Raw genomic sequence first — 18,757 nt, 5'->3', positions numbered from 1 at the left:
GAGCGGGTGTGGGGTGTGAGAGCAGGCTTTTCAAATCTACTGTAAAATACATTGAGATCGTCGGCCAGTCGTTGATTCTCAACAGTGTTGGGGGATGGTGTTTTGTAGCTGGTGATGGCTTTCAGGCCTTTCCACACTGATGCAGGGTCGTTAGCTGAAAACTGGCTTTTCAGCTTTTCAGAGAAGCTCCTCTTAGCTTCTCTGATCTCCTTTGTCAGTGTGTATTTGGCCTGTTTGTACAAGGCTCTGTCCCCACTCCTGTAGGCATCCTCTTTGGCCTGACGAAGATGTTTTAGTTTTGCAGTGAACCATGGCTTATCGTTGTTATATGTTAAAAAAGTCCTAGTGGGGACACACATGTCCTCACAGAAGCTGATGTAAGATGTCACAGTGTCAGTGAGCTCATCCAGATCAGTGGCTGCAGCCTCAAAAACACTCCAATCAGTGCAGTCAAAACAACCTTGTAAGACCTGCTCTGTTTCGCTGGTCCATCTCTTTACAGTTCTTACAACTGCCTTAGCAGATTTAAGTTTCTGCTTGTAGGCTGGGAGAAGATGAACCAAACAATGATCAGAGAGTCCCAAAGCTGCTCTGGGGACAGAGTGGTATGCGTCCTTTAAAGCAGTGTAGCAATGGTCCAGTATGTTAGTGTCCCTGGTGGGGCAGGTGATGTGCTGTCTGAATTTAGGCAGTTCACGGGTGAGATTAGCTTTATTAAAATCGCCGAGAATGATAGTGAAAGAGTCCGGGTAACTTTGCTCCGTTTGTGTGATCTGATCAGCCAGCTGTTGCAATGCCGCGCTCACACACGCGTCAGGGGGGATGTACACACTCGCCAGAATAAATGAGGAAAACTCCCGCGGCGAATAAAAAGGCTTACAGTTAATGAAGAGAGCTTCCAAATTAGGGCAGCACATCTTCGTCAACACTGTCACATCTGAACACCAGCCTTCGTTGATATAAAAACATAATCCACCGCCTCTCGTTTTCCCAGTTAACTCGGCGACGCGATCCGCTCTGAACAGCTGGAAGCCCGTTAGATTTAGCGCACTGTCCGGTATGGAACCGTTCAGCCATGTTTCTGTGAAGCAAAGAGCAGCCGAGTTTGAAAAGTCCTTGTTTGTGCGGGTGAGTAGTAGTAGTTCGTCTGTTTTATTTGCTAGAGAACGGAGATTTGCCAAGTGAATGCTCGGCAGCGGAGTCCTGAATCCGCGCTGTCGAAACTTCACGAGCGCGCCCGCGCGTTTCCCTCGTTTGCGTCTTTTGAAGCGCTTGTACAGGATCGCAGCTCCGCCAACTAGGATGTCTAATAAAATGTCGGAATGCTCAAAAGTCGGCAAAATGTCGTTTGGTGTGTTGTTCCTGATGTCTAGGAGTTCGTTCCTAGTTAAACTGACGGGGAAAAGGTTACATAAAACAGGACAAACAAACAAAAACAGTAAAAGTACTGAGGAGCTCAAAACCGAAGCAGCCATCCGCGGCGCCATTTTGGATTGTTTTTTAATCTCTGTCCTTGGACTGTCCTTGGGATTGTTTTTTAATCTCTGTCCTTGGAAAACCGTTTGCAAATATGCACTAAAGTTCCAGGATTTCAGTCATTTAAGAAAACAAATGCAAATAAATTAAATGTGAGATTTTACAATATTAAAAACGTGTTGTGTATTGTGGGACGTGTGGGTCTAAATTAGTTGTTAATTACAATTAAAAACACTTACAATTGCCATAGTATTACAGAGATTCTGTGGGAAAAAATGTTTGGAAAAATGTAGCACTGTGGCGACATTATGCAACATGCTATGTTTATGATTTCCTGTATTTGCACCCCTGATGTCTAGCCTTATAACCACTTGACTTGCATCCTTAGCAACCCATCTGTGTAACTGCTATTTAAACATTATGTGTTCCTTATGAGTCATTTGACAGTAGTCATTTGACAAGTGTCAAGAATGTAAATAAATGTATAAACACAAAATGTGCTAGTTTATATAATCAAAGCATCCCTATACACAAACACACATTTATGTGCTCATGAACATCTACATCTACCCTCATGAACACATCTGATCATGTCATTGCTCTTTTGCACAAATACATGTACAGTATAGTAATTTAACAAAGGTCAAAAATAAAGGTTCCAAAAGTTTTTTTTTTTTTTTTTTTTTTTTTTTTTTTTTGCAGGGATGCCAAGGAATAACCATTTTGGGTCTCTGTAGACAGCCCAGGCTCCACAAATGGCAAGAAAAACAAACTGGCCCAGCCCTGGCCAGAAAACATAACAAACAGTGTCCCAGCCAATAATCGACAAGAATGATTTGGGGGTGGGGGGTTAGTAGTGCGCGTGCACATGAAGGGGGGTGTGGGGAGTGGAGGAGAGAGAAGCATGAAGAGGGAAGTTAGCTAGAGGAGAGATGTTCTAGCAACGACTAACGTTAAAATGGTATATTCTTGAGAATTTTGATATGGCCGACACACGACCAACATTGGACATTAACAACCATTAACATTGGAAAAGCGTTCAAAAGGTGGCGAGAACTCCACCGGCAGAAGGGTTCAGGTGGCTCTGTTTTTGCTGGACAGGTGTGTAAATCCAGTTTGTTTTTTCTAAATGGTTCATGATTGTTTCAGGAAGCACGGAAGGGAGGGGGAGGGGACGCGATATTTTTTTTCCCAGGATGGTAGGGGAAGACTCATGAATATTCATTAGGGAAGTCATCCCTGATTGGTCTGATGACCTACACCTAACCCCACCCCTAAACCTACCCGTCACTGGAGGTCTTATGACCTCCCTAACCCCGCCCCTAAACCTACCCGTCACTGGAGGTCTTATGACCTCCCTAACCCCGCCCCTAAACCTACCCGTCACTGGGGTTAAGACCAGCAGGGATGACTTCCCTAATGACTATTCATGAGTCTTCCCCTACCATCCTGGGGAAAAAAATATCTCGGAGGGGACGAGATGAGGAAGAGGGAGGGTCGAGCTAGACTCCGTTTTGTTTGACAATACTTCGAACGTCAACAAGAAGTGACATCACCCAACATCGCTTAGAGCACCTTTAATCCATTACAGTGTCGCAAAATGGCAGCATCTGCGTTTGTATGAAACAAGAGAGAGCGAGTCCACAATAGTGGATGACACAGAGCTGTGTAATAAGATCTATATATTATGGTATTAAATGTTTATTTGATGATCATCTATGATTATATAATGATCATATTTATTTACCACAGAATACATTGTACTCAAAGACACTTTAATTTTACCATGATATTGCCAAGGTATGCTATTACAAATGTCTAAAACACCATGATTAATTTTGCTATAAATTTTTAGTCACATCACTATATGAGAATCACAACACTGTCAAAAAAAATTGCTGCTTTCAATTTTTACGTACAATCAACATGGATATTTAAGTCATTTCAACTTAAATTACATTAAACTGACTTTAAAAAATGAGTTGAATCTTCTATAATTAATAAAAAGAGTTGAAAATTGCCTATCTTATTTTGATGAGCTAAAGCAATGTAAAAACATGTTGTCATGACTTGTTGATCATATAATTTTTTGCAGTGAATAGACCACTTAGAATAAAAAAAGTGTTATTTTCTATTCCAGCTCTATCCATCTCTCAACCTGAAACATATTTGGACACTTTTGAAACACCTGACAAACTTGCTTTTGAAATTATTATAAGCACAAACATTCTCAAGAGAGAGCAAATTCTTATTTGACAGTGAATGTCAGCAAACGCTCACATGGATACCACATGGTAAGGCTGCTTCATTTCCTTCACACCTGATGCTAAATAACACAGATGCCACTAATCGTCTGCCCTTCATCCATATCAGCAGGCACATTAATTCAAACAAGGAACATGGCACAGCATTCAGTTGCAGAAACATTTTCTATTCATCTTCAGAATGATGCCATTTTATATTTGACACTTGTTAATGATGATCTGCAATATTCAGTGGGCATCCATTCCAACGGTTTTTATATTTAATTCATGATTATTTGTGCGCATTTCCTCATATTTTAGTCATTTATTCTGGGCATTTGCACATCAAACTGGAGACATAATATCAAAAACCAGTCCACATAAATTTTTATGACCTTCCCAGCTGAACAAAAAACAGCACAGATGAAAAATATATAATCTGTTATGAGAAGGCTAAACCTATTGTTGTGGGGATTCATGAAGCACGAGTGGCATAAATAAAAACAACTCTATCTTCCTATCAAATATTCTGGTTATTAAAATGTAAATTTTTTGGGACAGTTACAAATAACTGAAGCAGATATATTTAATAAATCAAAAGCTTGTTCATTATTTTAGATCAACCAGAAACATTTTGTGAAAACATAATGTCCCATTTAAAGGGTATATACAAAGTTCTTTCTTTGTATATAAGCTATATACAAAGTTCTGTCATGAAAATCTAAATGGCACAGGTTGATAGGTCCACAACTCAGTCTGCTTGCAATCACATCATTCTATAGGGCACAGCTGATTGGTTCCTGCTGTATAAGTAGCCAATGAGCTTGCTGCTCAACCTTCAAATACCTAGCTTTTTTTGTTAGCAGTCTGCAGCATGCTTTCAGAAACCCTCCACCTTCCCCAGCTCCACCTGTATAGGTCTGCTACGGGTAATTCCATGTCCATATCCATTACCATGCTAAACACTCAGAGAGTTCTAAAGACAGAATTTACTATGCTTGACATTTAAAACCTACTAAAGGTTATGTACAACAAAAATAACATACAAATATACTGTTCTCAAACTTAATAAAATAAATTACATATAAATTAAACCTTAACTTTTTATAAACATAACAGCTTTAAAATTTGCACTTTCAATATGGGTTTGGGTAATTTACTTTATTTTAGGCTGGGGGTCAAATGGGAGACCAATTATTCTCACAGAATCAATTATGTAATAGCATTTAAAAAAAAACTGAATAAGAGGGCATATTATATCTTTCTCCAAGGAAGTACATTCATCCTTATTAACGTAATTTCAGGTATGTGTCATGGGGCAAAGTGAAAATGATTAAATCCATAAATTAAATAAACAATGGAGAAAACGACTCTAGAGTGAATCATGGGGTCCTTAGTGAGAGATCACTGGACTTTTCCAAGTAAAAATTGATTAGATAGAATCTATATGTCTCATTCTCACCTAATTTAGACCCTGTTGAATGAAAAGAGACACATTCCTTCTTTATAAATCAGAACTGTTTTGATAAATGAACTTTTTTGCAGAATCATTTTTCTGTATATGTGAACAGACAATACTTTCTGCCGTTTTCTGAGCAAAATGTTTACCCTTAATTTCAGATGCTATGAGCATGTAGAGAAAACTGCATTAAAAAGAAGAAACTCGTCATATTTGGCAGTTCTAACAATTAATGAGCCTGAATATTTATCATAGACTGCCACTGTGCAATAATGTTGCAAAATTCTCTCAAATGAAATTCAGAACATCTGCAAAGGACATGACAGTTTTTTTGTGTTGTTTTTCAGGGTGACTGAAAGTCTCAAACAAGCACAAATAATGGCTTTTGGGATGGTTTGCGCCTCATATACCATGTGAAAGATCACAGTTTATTGATCCGTGTCAAATCATTTTAATCGAGATATGATGGTGGGCCGATGTGTGAAAACTGTAAGCCTTCGGAATGATTTTCATTCGAAAAAATGAATCTAATCAAAATACAGTTACTGAACTTTTAATGGAGTTTAGATGGAGCATGACATGATGACACTCTCCAGTCAGTAAGACTTCAAAATGCAAAGACCTAATTTTAAGAGGTTAATTTATTAAAAAAAACCTGAATAAGGTCATGTGAAAATATGTATGATTTAATAGCTTCTAGATAGATAGATCTATAAAAACACCCATGAGCCAGAAAAAAAATCATGTGAGCCACAGAAGGTTCAATACCATCAATGGCAGTATGAGGATATCACAAATTTTTGAAAGCAACCCTTAGAGATTTTGGTGTTTGTTAACTTGGACTGTAAAGGCAACTGATTCCGGTAACACTTTATTTTGATGGTCCCTTTTGAACATACTGTTGACTATAAGAAACTACATGTCAACTAACTCTCATTAGAGTATTAGTAGACTGTCTGCTTAATATCTGCCAACACTTTATTTTGATGATCATCCAACAAACATTCAACTGACTATAAGTAACTTTGCAAGTACATGTCAACATATTCTAACCCTGACCCTACCAATCTACCAACACTGTACTAACACTCTAATGTGAGCTAGTAAACATGTAGGTGCAACGTTACTAATAGTCAACAGAATGTGTTAAAGGGACCATCAAAATAAAGTGAAACCCTGATGCCACCTACAACTAACAATGTCTTGAACAATGAGCAGAAACACTAACACAGATAAGTTAGTAAAAAAATGATGTGTGTATATATAGATATATAGGAGTAAAATAAATAAAAAAAACTCTAGATTTTTCTCAGATCATTTTCATCACACCATTATATTTGCTTCTTTATAATAGATGCCCCCATTTGCAGACTTCATTTGCAGTTGCAGAGAAACGTATGTACCAATAGTAAAAAGATTATTAACTACCTAGAGGATGTTATCATGATTCACAAGGAAGTACATGTGTGAAAATTATATGAAAGTCATTTCCACTAAGTCGCCCACTATACCAGTTCCAGCCCAACTTGATATACCAGATATAGCCCTACAAGTTAGTCAAATGGCACCAGCTCATCAAGCAAAATATTTTGCATACAAAACAGGTTCATTATCTATTGTCAATAGTGTAGAGATGTATGAAGCAAAGTTCACATAGAAGTCATTTTCAAACCGAGCAGCTTTATGTTGGTCAGTGTGGCGAAATCTCATGAAGACAAGCAAAATCTTTTTCGCCCTCACACGAAACTCCCAATCGTGCAGATTCCTGCTGGATTGACTGGTTATGTGTCACTGACATTATTTCTGTAGTTTGTAAGCAATTTAAAAACTACTGTAACAGAGGAATCTAAATTATTTTCTGTGGTAACTGACAGGATCTGCGATAGTCTTTTCTTCCCTATTGTGATCCGAGTGAAACGGCTTCTCCAACAAGAAAAAATATAGGGCAGAAATAGAAACAACATTGCAAGTGGGAGGGGAAGTTGTTTTAATTTAAGATTACAAGGGCACATGATTAAATAAAAAATAATTATGTCCACGGATAAGTCTAAGCCTCCTTGAAAGCCAAATTTATAGTAAATACTGCAGTATTCCATTAAAAAGCATTAATTGTCCATACATTTGGATTTCATGGTGAGTTTAAATGCATAGTCCACCCAAAAATGAACATTCTGTCATCAATTACTCAAATGGTAAAACTTTATTTTCACTGCAAACCACAAAATGCTAAATTTCCACACTCCTCTTTTCCATACAATGAAAAATGTTGACCAGGGAAAGTAAAAAAAAAAGATAAGAAAAAGCCCCCAACATGCAACTTTATTTTGCTTTTTGAAAGCGCCTGGTCACCATTCACTTCCATTGAAAGGAAAAGATAAAAAATTCTGCTGAATGTTTTTGTGTTCCACAGCAAAAATAAAATCGCATGGGTTTGGAAGATATAACAAAATAAAGGTGAGTACGAGATGATATTTCTATAAAGAAAACCTTTATTTTCCATGTGGTGCTTATTCCCTTAACATCTACATCTGAAACCTCCTGTAAGTATAAATTCTCAGCCTCCTTCCTGTGCGACAACTGTGTTAGCCTCCCTTGTGCTTTTCTCACACTCTGCTCTAGCACACGCGGTTCCCCGTACAGCTTGCTTTCGTTTCCCCGTCCTCCCAGAGGAATAAAGCATATTAAAACCTGTCATCATTCCTGGTTAGTGTATCTCATTCAAGATGATACTCAAGCGTGTATGCTTGAGCGTGTGTACTGCAGGACTCCTGGCAGCTCGTTAGAAATGTGCAATACTCTTAAGTGATTGTATAAAAAAGTATTAGTGTGAAATTCACAATAACAGTTCCTCCTGTCCTTTCCCCTCCTGGAGAAATCGGTGACGGTCGGAAACACCTCGGACTACACTGAAAGGTGTGACTCAAAATGTCAGGCGCATCTCAGGGGAGTTTTACCTCAGAGCGACGTCTCTCCGGGCCTCAGATTGCGTGGCGAGTGCTGCTCAGGAGAGCAGAAACAGTGTCGTATGCTACTAAGACTCAAGGAGAGTAGTCACAAGAACACTAGAGACCTGAGGCTAGTTCCTGGGCCACTGGGAAAACCTGCTTTTTGAACCTGAACTGTATCTGTGTCCATTTCTATTTCTAAATTCTAGAAGACAGCCAGACCGTGTGTTTCTTATTTGCAATTTTAATGGGAATCTGTCCCTTCCCATCTCCATGCGCAGCATTCCCCTGTCCAGCATATATGAGGCTATTTTTTCTTGCACAAAGAACAGAGTTACTGCGGCTAAGAGGATAGACTCCCTCCACTTACCCTGAAGTTTAAATATTAATGTCACTCCCGTGAATAATTGATGTCACAATTTATTAATCTCAACAGGAACACCAGACCTAAAGTGACCAAGAAAATAAAAAGAGATACTGAGGGAAGTTTTAACCATTTCACAGATAAAAAGGGTGTATACAAAGAGTCAGTGTTAAAAGTGCAGTAACTAAAGTCCTACATTCACAAGAAGATTAAATTTAGTTTGGTGTTATTTGTAAAGTGCTTTTTTTTCACAAAACAAAAAAAAAGTTCCAAATAATATATATGTAGTCACATTAGCGAAACTTCAGAAAAATTTCACTGGCAAATAGGTCCATTATCCATTGTCAATGGCACTGCAAGCAGCTTTTTATTGGTAAACGAGTAGAATTCGCATGTGAACATTTCCACAAACTTAAAATCGATGTGAAATCCACATGGGATTTTGTTTTTTTAATAAATGGCCTTTCACTTGGATTCTGCGTTTGAGTCACAAAACGTGACTCATACAAAGTAACTCTTGTGTGGAGATCTTTCAGTGGCCCTTCTGCAGGTTATATCAACATGCCAGTAGATGGCAACAAGTGACTCTCTTTATGAACGAGTCCCAAACTACGGCCCTATCATAAGGTGCAGTGTAGCACCAGGCAAGTTTTTTTTTCTAGTTTCAGCCCGACGCAGTTATCATTTTCACGTCCTGTGCCACGTTGTTTAAATAGCAAATATATTGGCGCTCATGGGTGTGCTGGTCTGAAAACGAGGTGTGTTCAGGCGTATTGTTGGCTCGTTGCTATTTTGAGGCAACTGAAATATTTGTTTTGTTATTTAAAGAGCACGTTAGTAATGTGCACCTATAGGCGGGTCCACAACACAGGTACACTCTGCTTATTACGCACACAGGGCAGCACACAAACATGCCAAATATTAAAAATAAAAGGATTACAATGTAAAAGATTAATATTGTGTAAATAAAGATATGGTGGAATCAGGCTTGTCCTGTAGATGGTCTGCTTGCGCGCTTTAACCTCACACACGAGCAGATCCGTTTGCGCTCTGGAGATGTGTTCAGTCTTTGCCATGAGCGCAACTGGCTTTTAAAGAGAATGGGAAATTACACTCTGATTGGTTTATTGCATGTTATGTCCAAAACATACCCATTACTCATTAAGAGAATAGGGACAACCCTTTTTTCTTGTCCTTGTGGGGATATTTTTTGGTCCCCATGAGGAAAAGAGCTTATAAATATACTGTGTACAAAATGTATACATTCAAGACAAGATGAACCATGTGGTATTGTAAATGCAAATGCATGCTATTTCTATTTTTAATGTATCCTCTTCAATAATGCAACAAGTGTGATACTTGATTTTTGAAGTGCCAAGCATTCACATTAGCACGTTACACGAACATTACCCAGTCACATTAACATGAACATCGTGAGAAAAGCCAAGGGCTACTTCCTGTTGTCTTTGAGTCTTTCCGTCAAACCCAAAGCTGTGTGGCTTCTCAATACTTTATACCAGCAGCAAACATTCCATTCACTAACACTTAAACCTATACTATAACACTTTTTCATCACTGTCACTTCACCCTGAGATGAAACTAATATATGCCCATAAATAAGAGACAGGTCTGCTGTTTTAGTAAGATGGATAACTTGCTTGAGCTCACTCATGGACAACTTAATGTGGTACACTCTAGTACACTCCAAATATGGATTAAAAATTGTTGTTTTTGGCCCATGTTTGACCCAAACATGCATGGGTTGAAACAAGAGTGTAAATTAGAGTGTATTTGTGAGTTGTGAATGAGGGTGATGTGTCTTTAACATTGGAGAAATAATGATGATTTATTTAATTAAGATAACACAAGCCCAATAGAGAAACATTTGGCCCTTTCCTTTTATGATTGCTAATTTCTTTATTAGTTTCCATAAATGAAAAATAGTGTATGTTTCTCTTCCTTATTTAGTGATAGGTAGATTTAAGTAGATTTCAATGAATGTTAAAGATAGATTTAAAATGATTTTTTTGCAATATTTAGTGACCAGATATGCGTAAATCATTTGATTTGATTTCATGTTGATTTTAAAATCCGACATAAACCCTTGTGATCTTATCAGCCTGAATTATCAATATATATATTTTTTTTATCCTGCTATTTTCACTTTGTGTTGAAAGGTCTTTCCTCATTGCTGAATGGCTTCAATCTCTAGAGCCTGTTGGTCTGTGAATGATTGTCCAGTAGATGGAAAGAATTGTTCCTTCTTTGAAGAGCCTTCTTGTTGGAAACACCTCAAGATTTTGACAACATCTAGTAAATGGTCCTTTAAGAAGACCTCACTTTAAAGATGAATGAGGAAACGGCACTATAGCAAGGTAGTTTCCCTTCCATTATTGAAATGAAATGTGAACTGAATCAAAGGTCAAAGCATTTGTCAAGTGTACTTGAACGCTGAGTTATAACAGTGAGTTTACAGGCACTTCAGTTCCTGTTTAGGTGCTGTTAACTGGTGGCTTCTCTGTCAAATTCATTTAAAAGCATAAACTTTGGGGAAATCAACCTTAAAAGGGCCAAGGTGGCTTTTTTATTACATTATTCAACATAAGTTATATTAATGCTTTTCAAGTCAGCATTAAATCAAAATTGACTTGCAGCTAACAAAAATATATTTTGCTAACGTTGCCATTAAGCTCCGAATGGCCTCTGAACATTCAAAACGTCCAGTTTTTAAAATGTTTTGTTTTATTTTTTATTTTTTTATTCTTGGTTATGCAAACATTAAGGGAACCTTCCATTTGATCATTTTGCAAACATTATGGGAACATTACATTTGAATGTTCTCTGAAGTAATAACAACATTTAAAAGATGTTTTAGAAAAAATGTTATGAACAATGTATAAATAATGGTTTTAACTTCGCGAAAACCTTGCCAGAACATTAGCAAAAGTTCTGAGAACGTTCCCTGTTAGCTAGGTTGGAACTGAAACTATTTAGCTATTACAGTAAAGTCACTAAATAAAGGTTTGTGTCACATCATGGGAAAACAAATAGAAGGTACATTTATGCTAAATATAGTCATATACAATGCCATTCAGGGGGCCGTTATATCCAGGTACATTTTCTGATTAAATACTGGATAATTTTTTAATTAATAGCCAATCAGACTGTGCAGGATGGGTATCTCATCACCAATGGCTGCTGCTACACAATCTTCATTTAAAGGGTTAGTTCACCCAAAAATGAAAATTATGTCATTAATGACTCACCCTCATGTCGTTCCAAGCCCGTAAGACCTCCGTTCATCTTCGGAACACAGTTTAAGATTTAGTCCGAGAGCTTTCTGTTCCGCCATTGAAAGTCAATGGACGGCATACTGTTCATGTCCAGAAAGCTAATAAAGACATCATCAAAGTAGTCCAAGTGACTACAGTGGCTCAATTTTAAGTTTATCAAGCGTTGAGAATACTTAAAATAACGACTTTATTCCACTATTCATTTCCTTCTCTCTGAAGTTCACGTAGTGTTTTTGCGTAGCGTGTCTGTGTTGTACGTCACACACATCACACATGACCAGCGTCGGCCAATAGTGAGCCTACGTGTGACGTACAACACAGACTCGCTGCGCAAAAACACTACGTGAAATAGCTCGAGGCCCAGAGAGAAGGAAATGAATAGTGGAATAAAGTCGTTATTTTTGTTTACTTTTTGCGCACAAAAAGTATTCTCGTCGCTTGATAAATTTAATATTGAGCCATGATGTCACATGGACTACTTTGATGATGTCTGTACTGCCTTTCTGGACATGGACAGTAGCCTATGCCGTCCATTGACTTTCAATGGAGGAACAGAAAGCTCTCGGACTAAATCTAAAATATCTTAAACTGTGTTCCAAAGATGAGCGGAGGTCTTATGGGCTTGGAACGACATGAGGGTGAGTCATAATGACATAATTTTCATTTTTGGGTGAACTAACCCTTTAATAAAACCTGATCAGAGCAACCTGATGGATCACACTTTAGTCTCAATAACAAAAAAGCACTAAGCACCTCCTGTCTATGTTCCTGGTCCTAACAGAAAAATGGCAATACTCAAATATGCAATCACTTCACATTAGATTTTTTCAAACAGAAACGTCATAAGAGACTAGGTTTGTTTATAAAACCTTCAAGTGCTTGTTGAAAGAAAATGATCCTCTGGTATGTACGTGTATAGATTAAAGTGTCTACTAAGCGATAGCAGACGTAATGTGCTGGGAAAAAAAGAAAAAAAAAGGATGTGTGCGTCACAAAAATAAAGAGACAGAGGAGTGTTTCCAAACACACTTTGTGCTATGCATCTCAAACTTGGATACTATATAAATGTCCATACCATACATGAATTTATTGTCTAATCAAATTTCACCACTGTAGCTCATTTCTAATTGGTTAAACTGAGGATGGTTAAACTACCCTACATCACAATAGATGGTCATCTTTAAATAAGACAGCTTTCCAATGATAATTTATAGATTTTTTAATGTAGTTGTTTAAATAAACAACCTGAGCTTCCAGACCAAAAGATAAAGCAGCAAAGTTCAAAACCCCAAGGTACTGCCTGACATGCTGTATTCCTTCCCTATTGACTTTACTGTCATAGAAAAACAGTTGATGTGTTCATCTGGAAAGCAAGACCTTTTAAACTAAATATTAATGGCCACTCTGACACGTAGATCAATTGAATTAACTATTCAAAATGAATACACCACATTTTATTTTTATTTATTTTTCCAGCATAACCCATTCTCTCAGTGAGCTTCACTACAGAAATAGATTCTTGGACCCAAAGGACACTGGCTCCTCGGATGTGTCAAACGAAATCAGGGTCTTTCAGCGACCCCCTCGTGATGTCACATAGGAGACTGGCTGCAGGTGTATTGACCCTATTCTCAGTCTGGAGGAATGATGTCCGACATGGACACAGAGTTGTCAGTATTAATTTCTGCTGTACAGTGGACACGTCCAGAGAGTTGCCTTGACATTCGAGAGAAGGAAGTTGCCATTGCGGTTTAGTACTGACTGATGCTTATTTATCTGAGGAGTAATATTAAATGAGCAACAACGTGGACCATTTATGATTGCATGGGTAGCTGACATAACATGAGCATCAGTGCCCTGCAGCATTTTTATAATATTTTTATAAAAATGATAAATGCCATTGTATGGGAATAAACATTTACAGACTATACACTCTTAAAAATAAAGGTTCCAATAGAGGGTTTTTGCAGTTATGAAAAAAAAAATGGTGGAAAATCTACAAGAAATTACCAGTTACAGCATCTTAAACCATTGGCCTAATTTCTTTTATGAATTTAGGACACATTTACGCCTTTGAGGTGACTGGGAAAAAGTGTCCCAATCAACCTGAAAACACCCCTATACAGTTGGGTCCAAAAGTCTGAGACGACATTGAAGTCTGTGGCTTCCAATGAATCACAAGATGCTCTTTGAAACATTCTCAAATCATTTTGATTTGAAAATATCAGGTTTTACACAAACTTGTGGAGTTCATGCAGCATGATTAATATATATTTAATAAAAATAAAATAAAACAGAAATTCACCAGTGATATTTTGTATACATCTAAGCTTAATATATATATATATATATATATATATATATATATATATATATATATATATATATATATATATATATATATATATATATATACTGTATATAGTACCGGTCAAAAGTTTAATGTTTTTTAAAGTATATATATATATATATATATATATATATATATATATATATATATATACTGTATATAGTACCGGTCAAAAGTTTAATGTTTTTTAAAGAAGTCTCTTATGCTCATCAATCCTGCATTTATTTGATAAAAAAAAAAATACAGAAAAAATGGTTTTATATTATTATGTTAAAATAAAATGTATTTATGTGATGCAAATCTGAACATCAGCCATTACTCCAGTCTTCAGTGTTACATGATACTTCAGAAATCATATGCTGATTTGATACTCAGTTATTATCAATGTTGGAAACAGTTGTGCTGCTTAATATTTTTTTGGGAACCTGTGATAGGCCTACTTTTTTCAGAATTCATCGATGAATGATAATTTAAATAGAACAACATTTATTTAAAATGAAACTGACCCTACTGACTCCAAAACCTTTGGACGGTAAGTTGTTACAAAAGTTTTCTATTTTAAATAAATGCTGTTATTTTTTTACTTTTTCAAAGAATCCTGAAAAAAAAGGTTGTAAAAAAATATTATGCAGCACAACTATTTCCAGCATTGATAATGAATTTGCATAATTAGAATGGTTTCTGAAGGATCATGTGACACTGAAAACTGGAGTAATGGCTGCTGAAAATTCTGCTTTGCATCACAGAAATAAATTATATATGAAGTAGCCTATATTAAAATAGAAAACCATTATTTTAAATTGAAATAAAATTTCACATTAGGCCTACTCTTTTTCCTGTATTTTTGATCAAATAAATGCAGGCTTGATGAACCTAAGAGACTTTTTTCAAAAACATAAAAAATAGTAATGTTTCCAAAATGTTCATCATATACACACACACACAGTTACCCTGTTGATTAATAAGACATTTTGCATGAACACCTTGTTGTTATAAAACTGATGCTAAATAACCAAATGGGTTGAAGGTTCAACCTCCTAAACAGGTTGCTTCATTACCATCACCACTGTGTTCTAAGCACTTGCTCCAAGAGGATTGTCCCTGTGAAAAAAAAGTCACTTTGACTTTTAAGCGTCCCCTAAATGGCTTAAGAACGCAAAGTACACTCACCTGTCCACACTGATCACGCACAGCGTCATGATGGATGCAGTGCAGCACATCACATCCATAGCGATGAAGATATTACAGAAGACCTCTCCAAAAAGCCACTTTCCTCCAGTGAGGTCCGTCACGATCACGAATGGCATCACCACAATCGCCACGGAGAGATCCGCCACGGCCAGAGACACCAGCAGATAGTTGGACGGCTGTCGGAGCTTTTTAACGACGCACACCGCGATCACCACCAACATATTTCCAATCACCGTCACGGTGGTGATGATGGCCAGCATGATTCCGATAATAATCTTCTCCGCTGAGGTGAAATCGAGCAGTTGTTCCCCGCAGGAATTGTTCCACATGGCCATTGAGATGTTGTAGAATAAGTGTGAGGAACCATTGAGAACTTCCGACGCGACTTCAGGGTGAGTGAACGAGAAGAAATCTAGTGCGCCCGATGAGTTGAACATCATCCCTGCGCCTGATGATGAAGAGCTTGCCAAGAGTGCGCTCCGTCCGCCAAACGCATGCTGAAGCGAGCGCAGATCTGGGGTGTCTTCCAGCTCTCCAAAAGAAAAAGAAAAAACAAGACAAGTCGCACGGAAAGGAAAACTTAAATAAAAGGGGCGAGAGAGGACAATCGCTTGGTTTGGCTGATAATAATGTTCGCGTGGAGGCTACAGTCCTTGACTTGATGGAATTGACAGTTCGGTTCTTCATGCGAGGAAGTGTGTGAGAATTGCGCACTCTAGTAGGTTAAACGAGTAACTTTCTCATCAAAGCGAAGCGGAAGGTCTCAGCTCCACCTACACGAAGATGTGTTTTTTTTTTTTTTTCTTGCTTCTATTTCGGTTGAAAGTAGCTAACACTGTTTTTAAATTTGCTCTCTAGTCATGATCTGCACCTCTCTCATTTCAGTTCTCCGGCGTTTCACTGTCAGTTCTGTTGTATGTCCTGTTTTGTAGCCTTGCTGCTCTAAAGGATAACATCTTGCGTTATGCTGTTTTTTTTTTCCACATTAGTTTATGGACTGGAAAGGGGAAAATAAATAATAAAATGACTTATCTATAACTAAAATACAGTAGCCTAGGCTACACCTTCCTCTCTGACAGACCAAATGCTCTGTTTACAGCGACAATCATTTTCAATAAAAGATAAACTGGCGACTGAGGTCCTTTGCAATGTGGGCGTGTCCACTAAATAACCTATTAATTTTATGCAAATGCTCAACATCAAATACGAAGCGACTTCATACAGCAACAGCTGGAGAGTGCAGACAGTGGAGCTTGATTAAGATGGTAAACTAATAATAATTATATATGATTATGAATATGAATATGAATAATTATAGGCCTATGAATAATAATAATAACAGGACAAACCAATTAGAAAACTTAACCAGAATTTCTTTCTGTCTGTCAATGTTTGCTGTGGAGCTGGGTGGGGTTTTGGTGACTGAAGGGGTGAAGACATGTTTGCCATTTTTTACAATGTTGGTAGTAGGCTAAATTAACAGTATGTACTCATTCTCCATGTTACCTGCACCCAGATCTCCTGGTTTATTTGTCAGTTGGTTTGAGCCTGCAGTGCATTATAGGGGTTTTCCCAGCCATTATCTCTGTTTTCTCTCTCTGTTTTTTTCTCTATCGCCTTTCTACTGAATTTTATTAGTTTTATTAAAAGCCCATCTTAGTGCGAATCTCCCCTTAGGTTGGTGAACAAAAAGGCTGGTTCAAACCCCGCAAGGGCCGATTCATGACCACTGACAGTGCCACTGAAAAAGCCCCTTAAATCCAGGTTGCTTCAGGGGATATTGTCCACGATATAAGTGTACTGTAAGTCACTTTGGATAAACAGCCAGAAAAAAAATGCTTATCATTTTAGACTTTTCAGAACACCACGCAGAGCTCGGAGAAAACAAAATCCCTGAAAAGCTGAACATTCAAAACCTATCAGCTGAAATTCGACAGCTACAGAGACAATGCTTGGAAGAAGAAACGAAAAAACAACCTATGGTGAGCACTCATCCTCATGGAGTTAAGTGGCATGAAAAATGAATCTAATGAAGCAGAGAACTGCACAGAATAGGACAGCATGTTCCCAGGCTTATGTGAAAAAGCCACCACCATCATCATCTTCTTCTTCTTCTTCATCATTGCTAAACAGGGGCAAGTCACCCCCAGAGCCTTATGCTAACTGAATACATCATTTTTGTGACCAATTCTTTGGTTATGGGTAAAACTGGGTTATGAATTAAAGCAGTATATAAGCTGGGGCAGCTTTCAGAAGGTAAACTTTTGTACCTTATTTACCACTAAACTGTGTGTATTAGTGTCTTAAAGGCACATATTAGTACTTAACGTGATATTACCTAAATGATTTATAGACAGCTTTTGTGCCTTTTTTTGTGAGTGAATCTTTTAGATGCCATGGACCTCCAAATATGATCTTCCTGGTGCGAGGCTCCTAGTATTTATTTGTCATTTTTTTACACTGAGCTATATGAGCTATAGGATTAGTTTTAGACTTCAGTGCTGAAGTTCAGCTTATTTCATGTTTGCTAGAAAGGTCAATATTCCACTAACAAGCCACCATGCCTTCTGTTTTTAAAGCTCAAGGTCAAACCTGGGTCAAGTGCTGCGAGAGAGCTGAAAGCCAAACAGCTGCTTTGACCCAGCATGCTCTCTGCTTCACTCAAGCCTCATTGTTGTTGTTTTTTTTTTTCCAGAGAATAGCCTGACAAGCAGAGCACTGATGATGAATGTCAGCTTAAATTAAAAGTAATGACATTTATGATAAAGATAATATGGGTTTTTTTTTCTAAGGAGAGAATGAGATCAAGACATATAGGCTACACAGGCCTGACTCAAACCTGCATGAGCACCGCATCCACATCATAATTACATTTTGTTTGATTGAAGTTTAGTTTAAATAACTAAATCTCTGAAGTATTTAAATGTGCACAAAGTTGTTCCTCGTTAAAATGTTTTACACATAAATTAATGAATAGAACATTATGTTGTGCGCAAGTTTGCGGTGTGATACGAGAGACCCAGTTTCCCATCCAGATGAGTGTTTTAGCACTGCTGTTTATGATGGTGGATATTAGGAAATATCAGATCTATGAATGCCACATGTGACCAGTCAGAATACAAAAACTGTATATACAAGACAAGTCACAAATATGAAATACAAATTTTTCCCTATTTTCCTTTTCTTTTTCTTTTTTTGAGCGTAGTTGAATATACCAGACATTATCCTGAACTGCCCTTTTTGTGGATCAGCTGACCAACCTGACAATTTGGAATCATCTGGCAGAGTTACATTTTCTTCCAGTAGTTTTGTTCTCTCTAGACTTTTTTAATAATTAATTGAGATGTCTGATGAGCTCAAAGACTTGTTTGTTGCTGCATAATAAAACAGTGTTTACTCTACGTAGCTTGTGTCTTCACAATCATAGAATGGTAAA

General features: G+C 37.5%; 1 protein-coding gene across 1 annotated transcript in view; it reads right to left on the bottom strand.

The window, feature by feature from the left end:
- Window positions 1-15,833, bottom strand: part of htr7c (5-hydroxytryptamine (serotonin) receptor 7c) — a gene marked incomplete at its 3' end in the record, with an annotated part of 53,118 nt that extends 37,285 nt beyond the window's left edge. The window contains exon 1 of the mRNA XM_081365385.1: window positions 15,301-15,833. Within this exon, the coding sequence (XP_081221511.1) occupies window positions 15,301-15,761 (461 nt within the window). The 5' untranslated portion in view covers window positions 15,762-15,833. The remainder of the gene's footprint in view (window positions 1-15,300) is intronic.
- Window positions 15,834-18,757: the final 2,924 nt, after the last annotated feature.

The sequence above is a fragment of the Scardinius erythrophthalmus genome (genome assembly GCF_964197995.2).
Source record: "Scardinius erythrophthalmus genome assembly, chromosome: 5".
Lineage (NCBI taxonomy): Eukaryota > Metazoa > Chordata > Actinopteri > Cypriniformes > Leuciscidae > Scardinius > Scardinius erythrophthalmus.
Note: the sequence above shows the minus strand (reverse complement) of the source record. Positions and strands in the feature narration are given on the sequence as shown.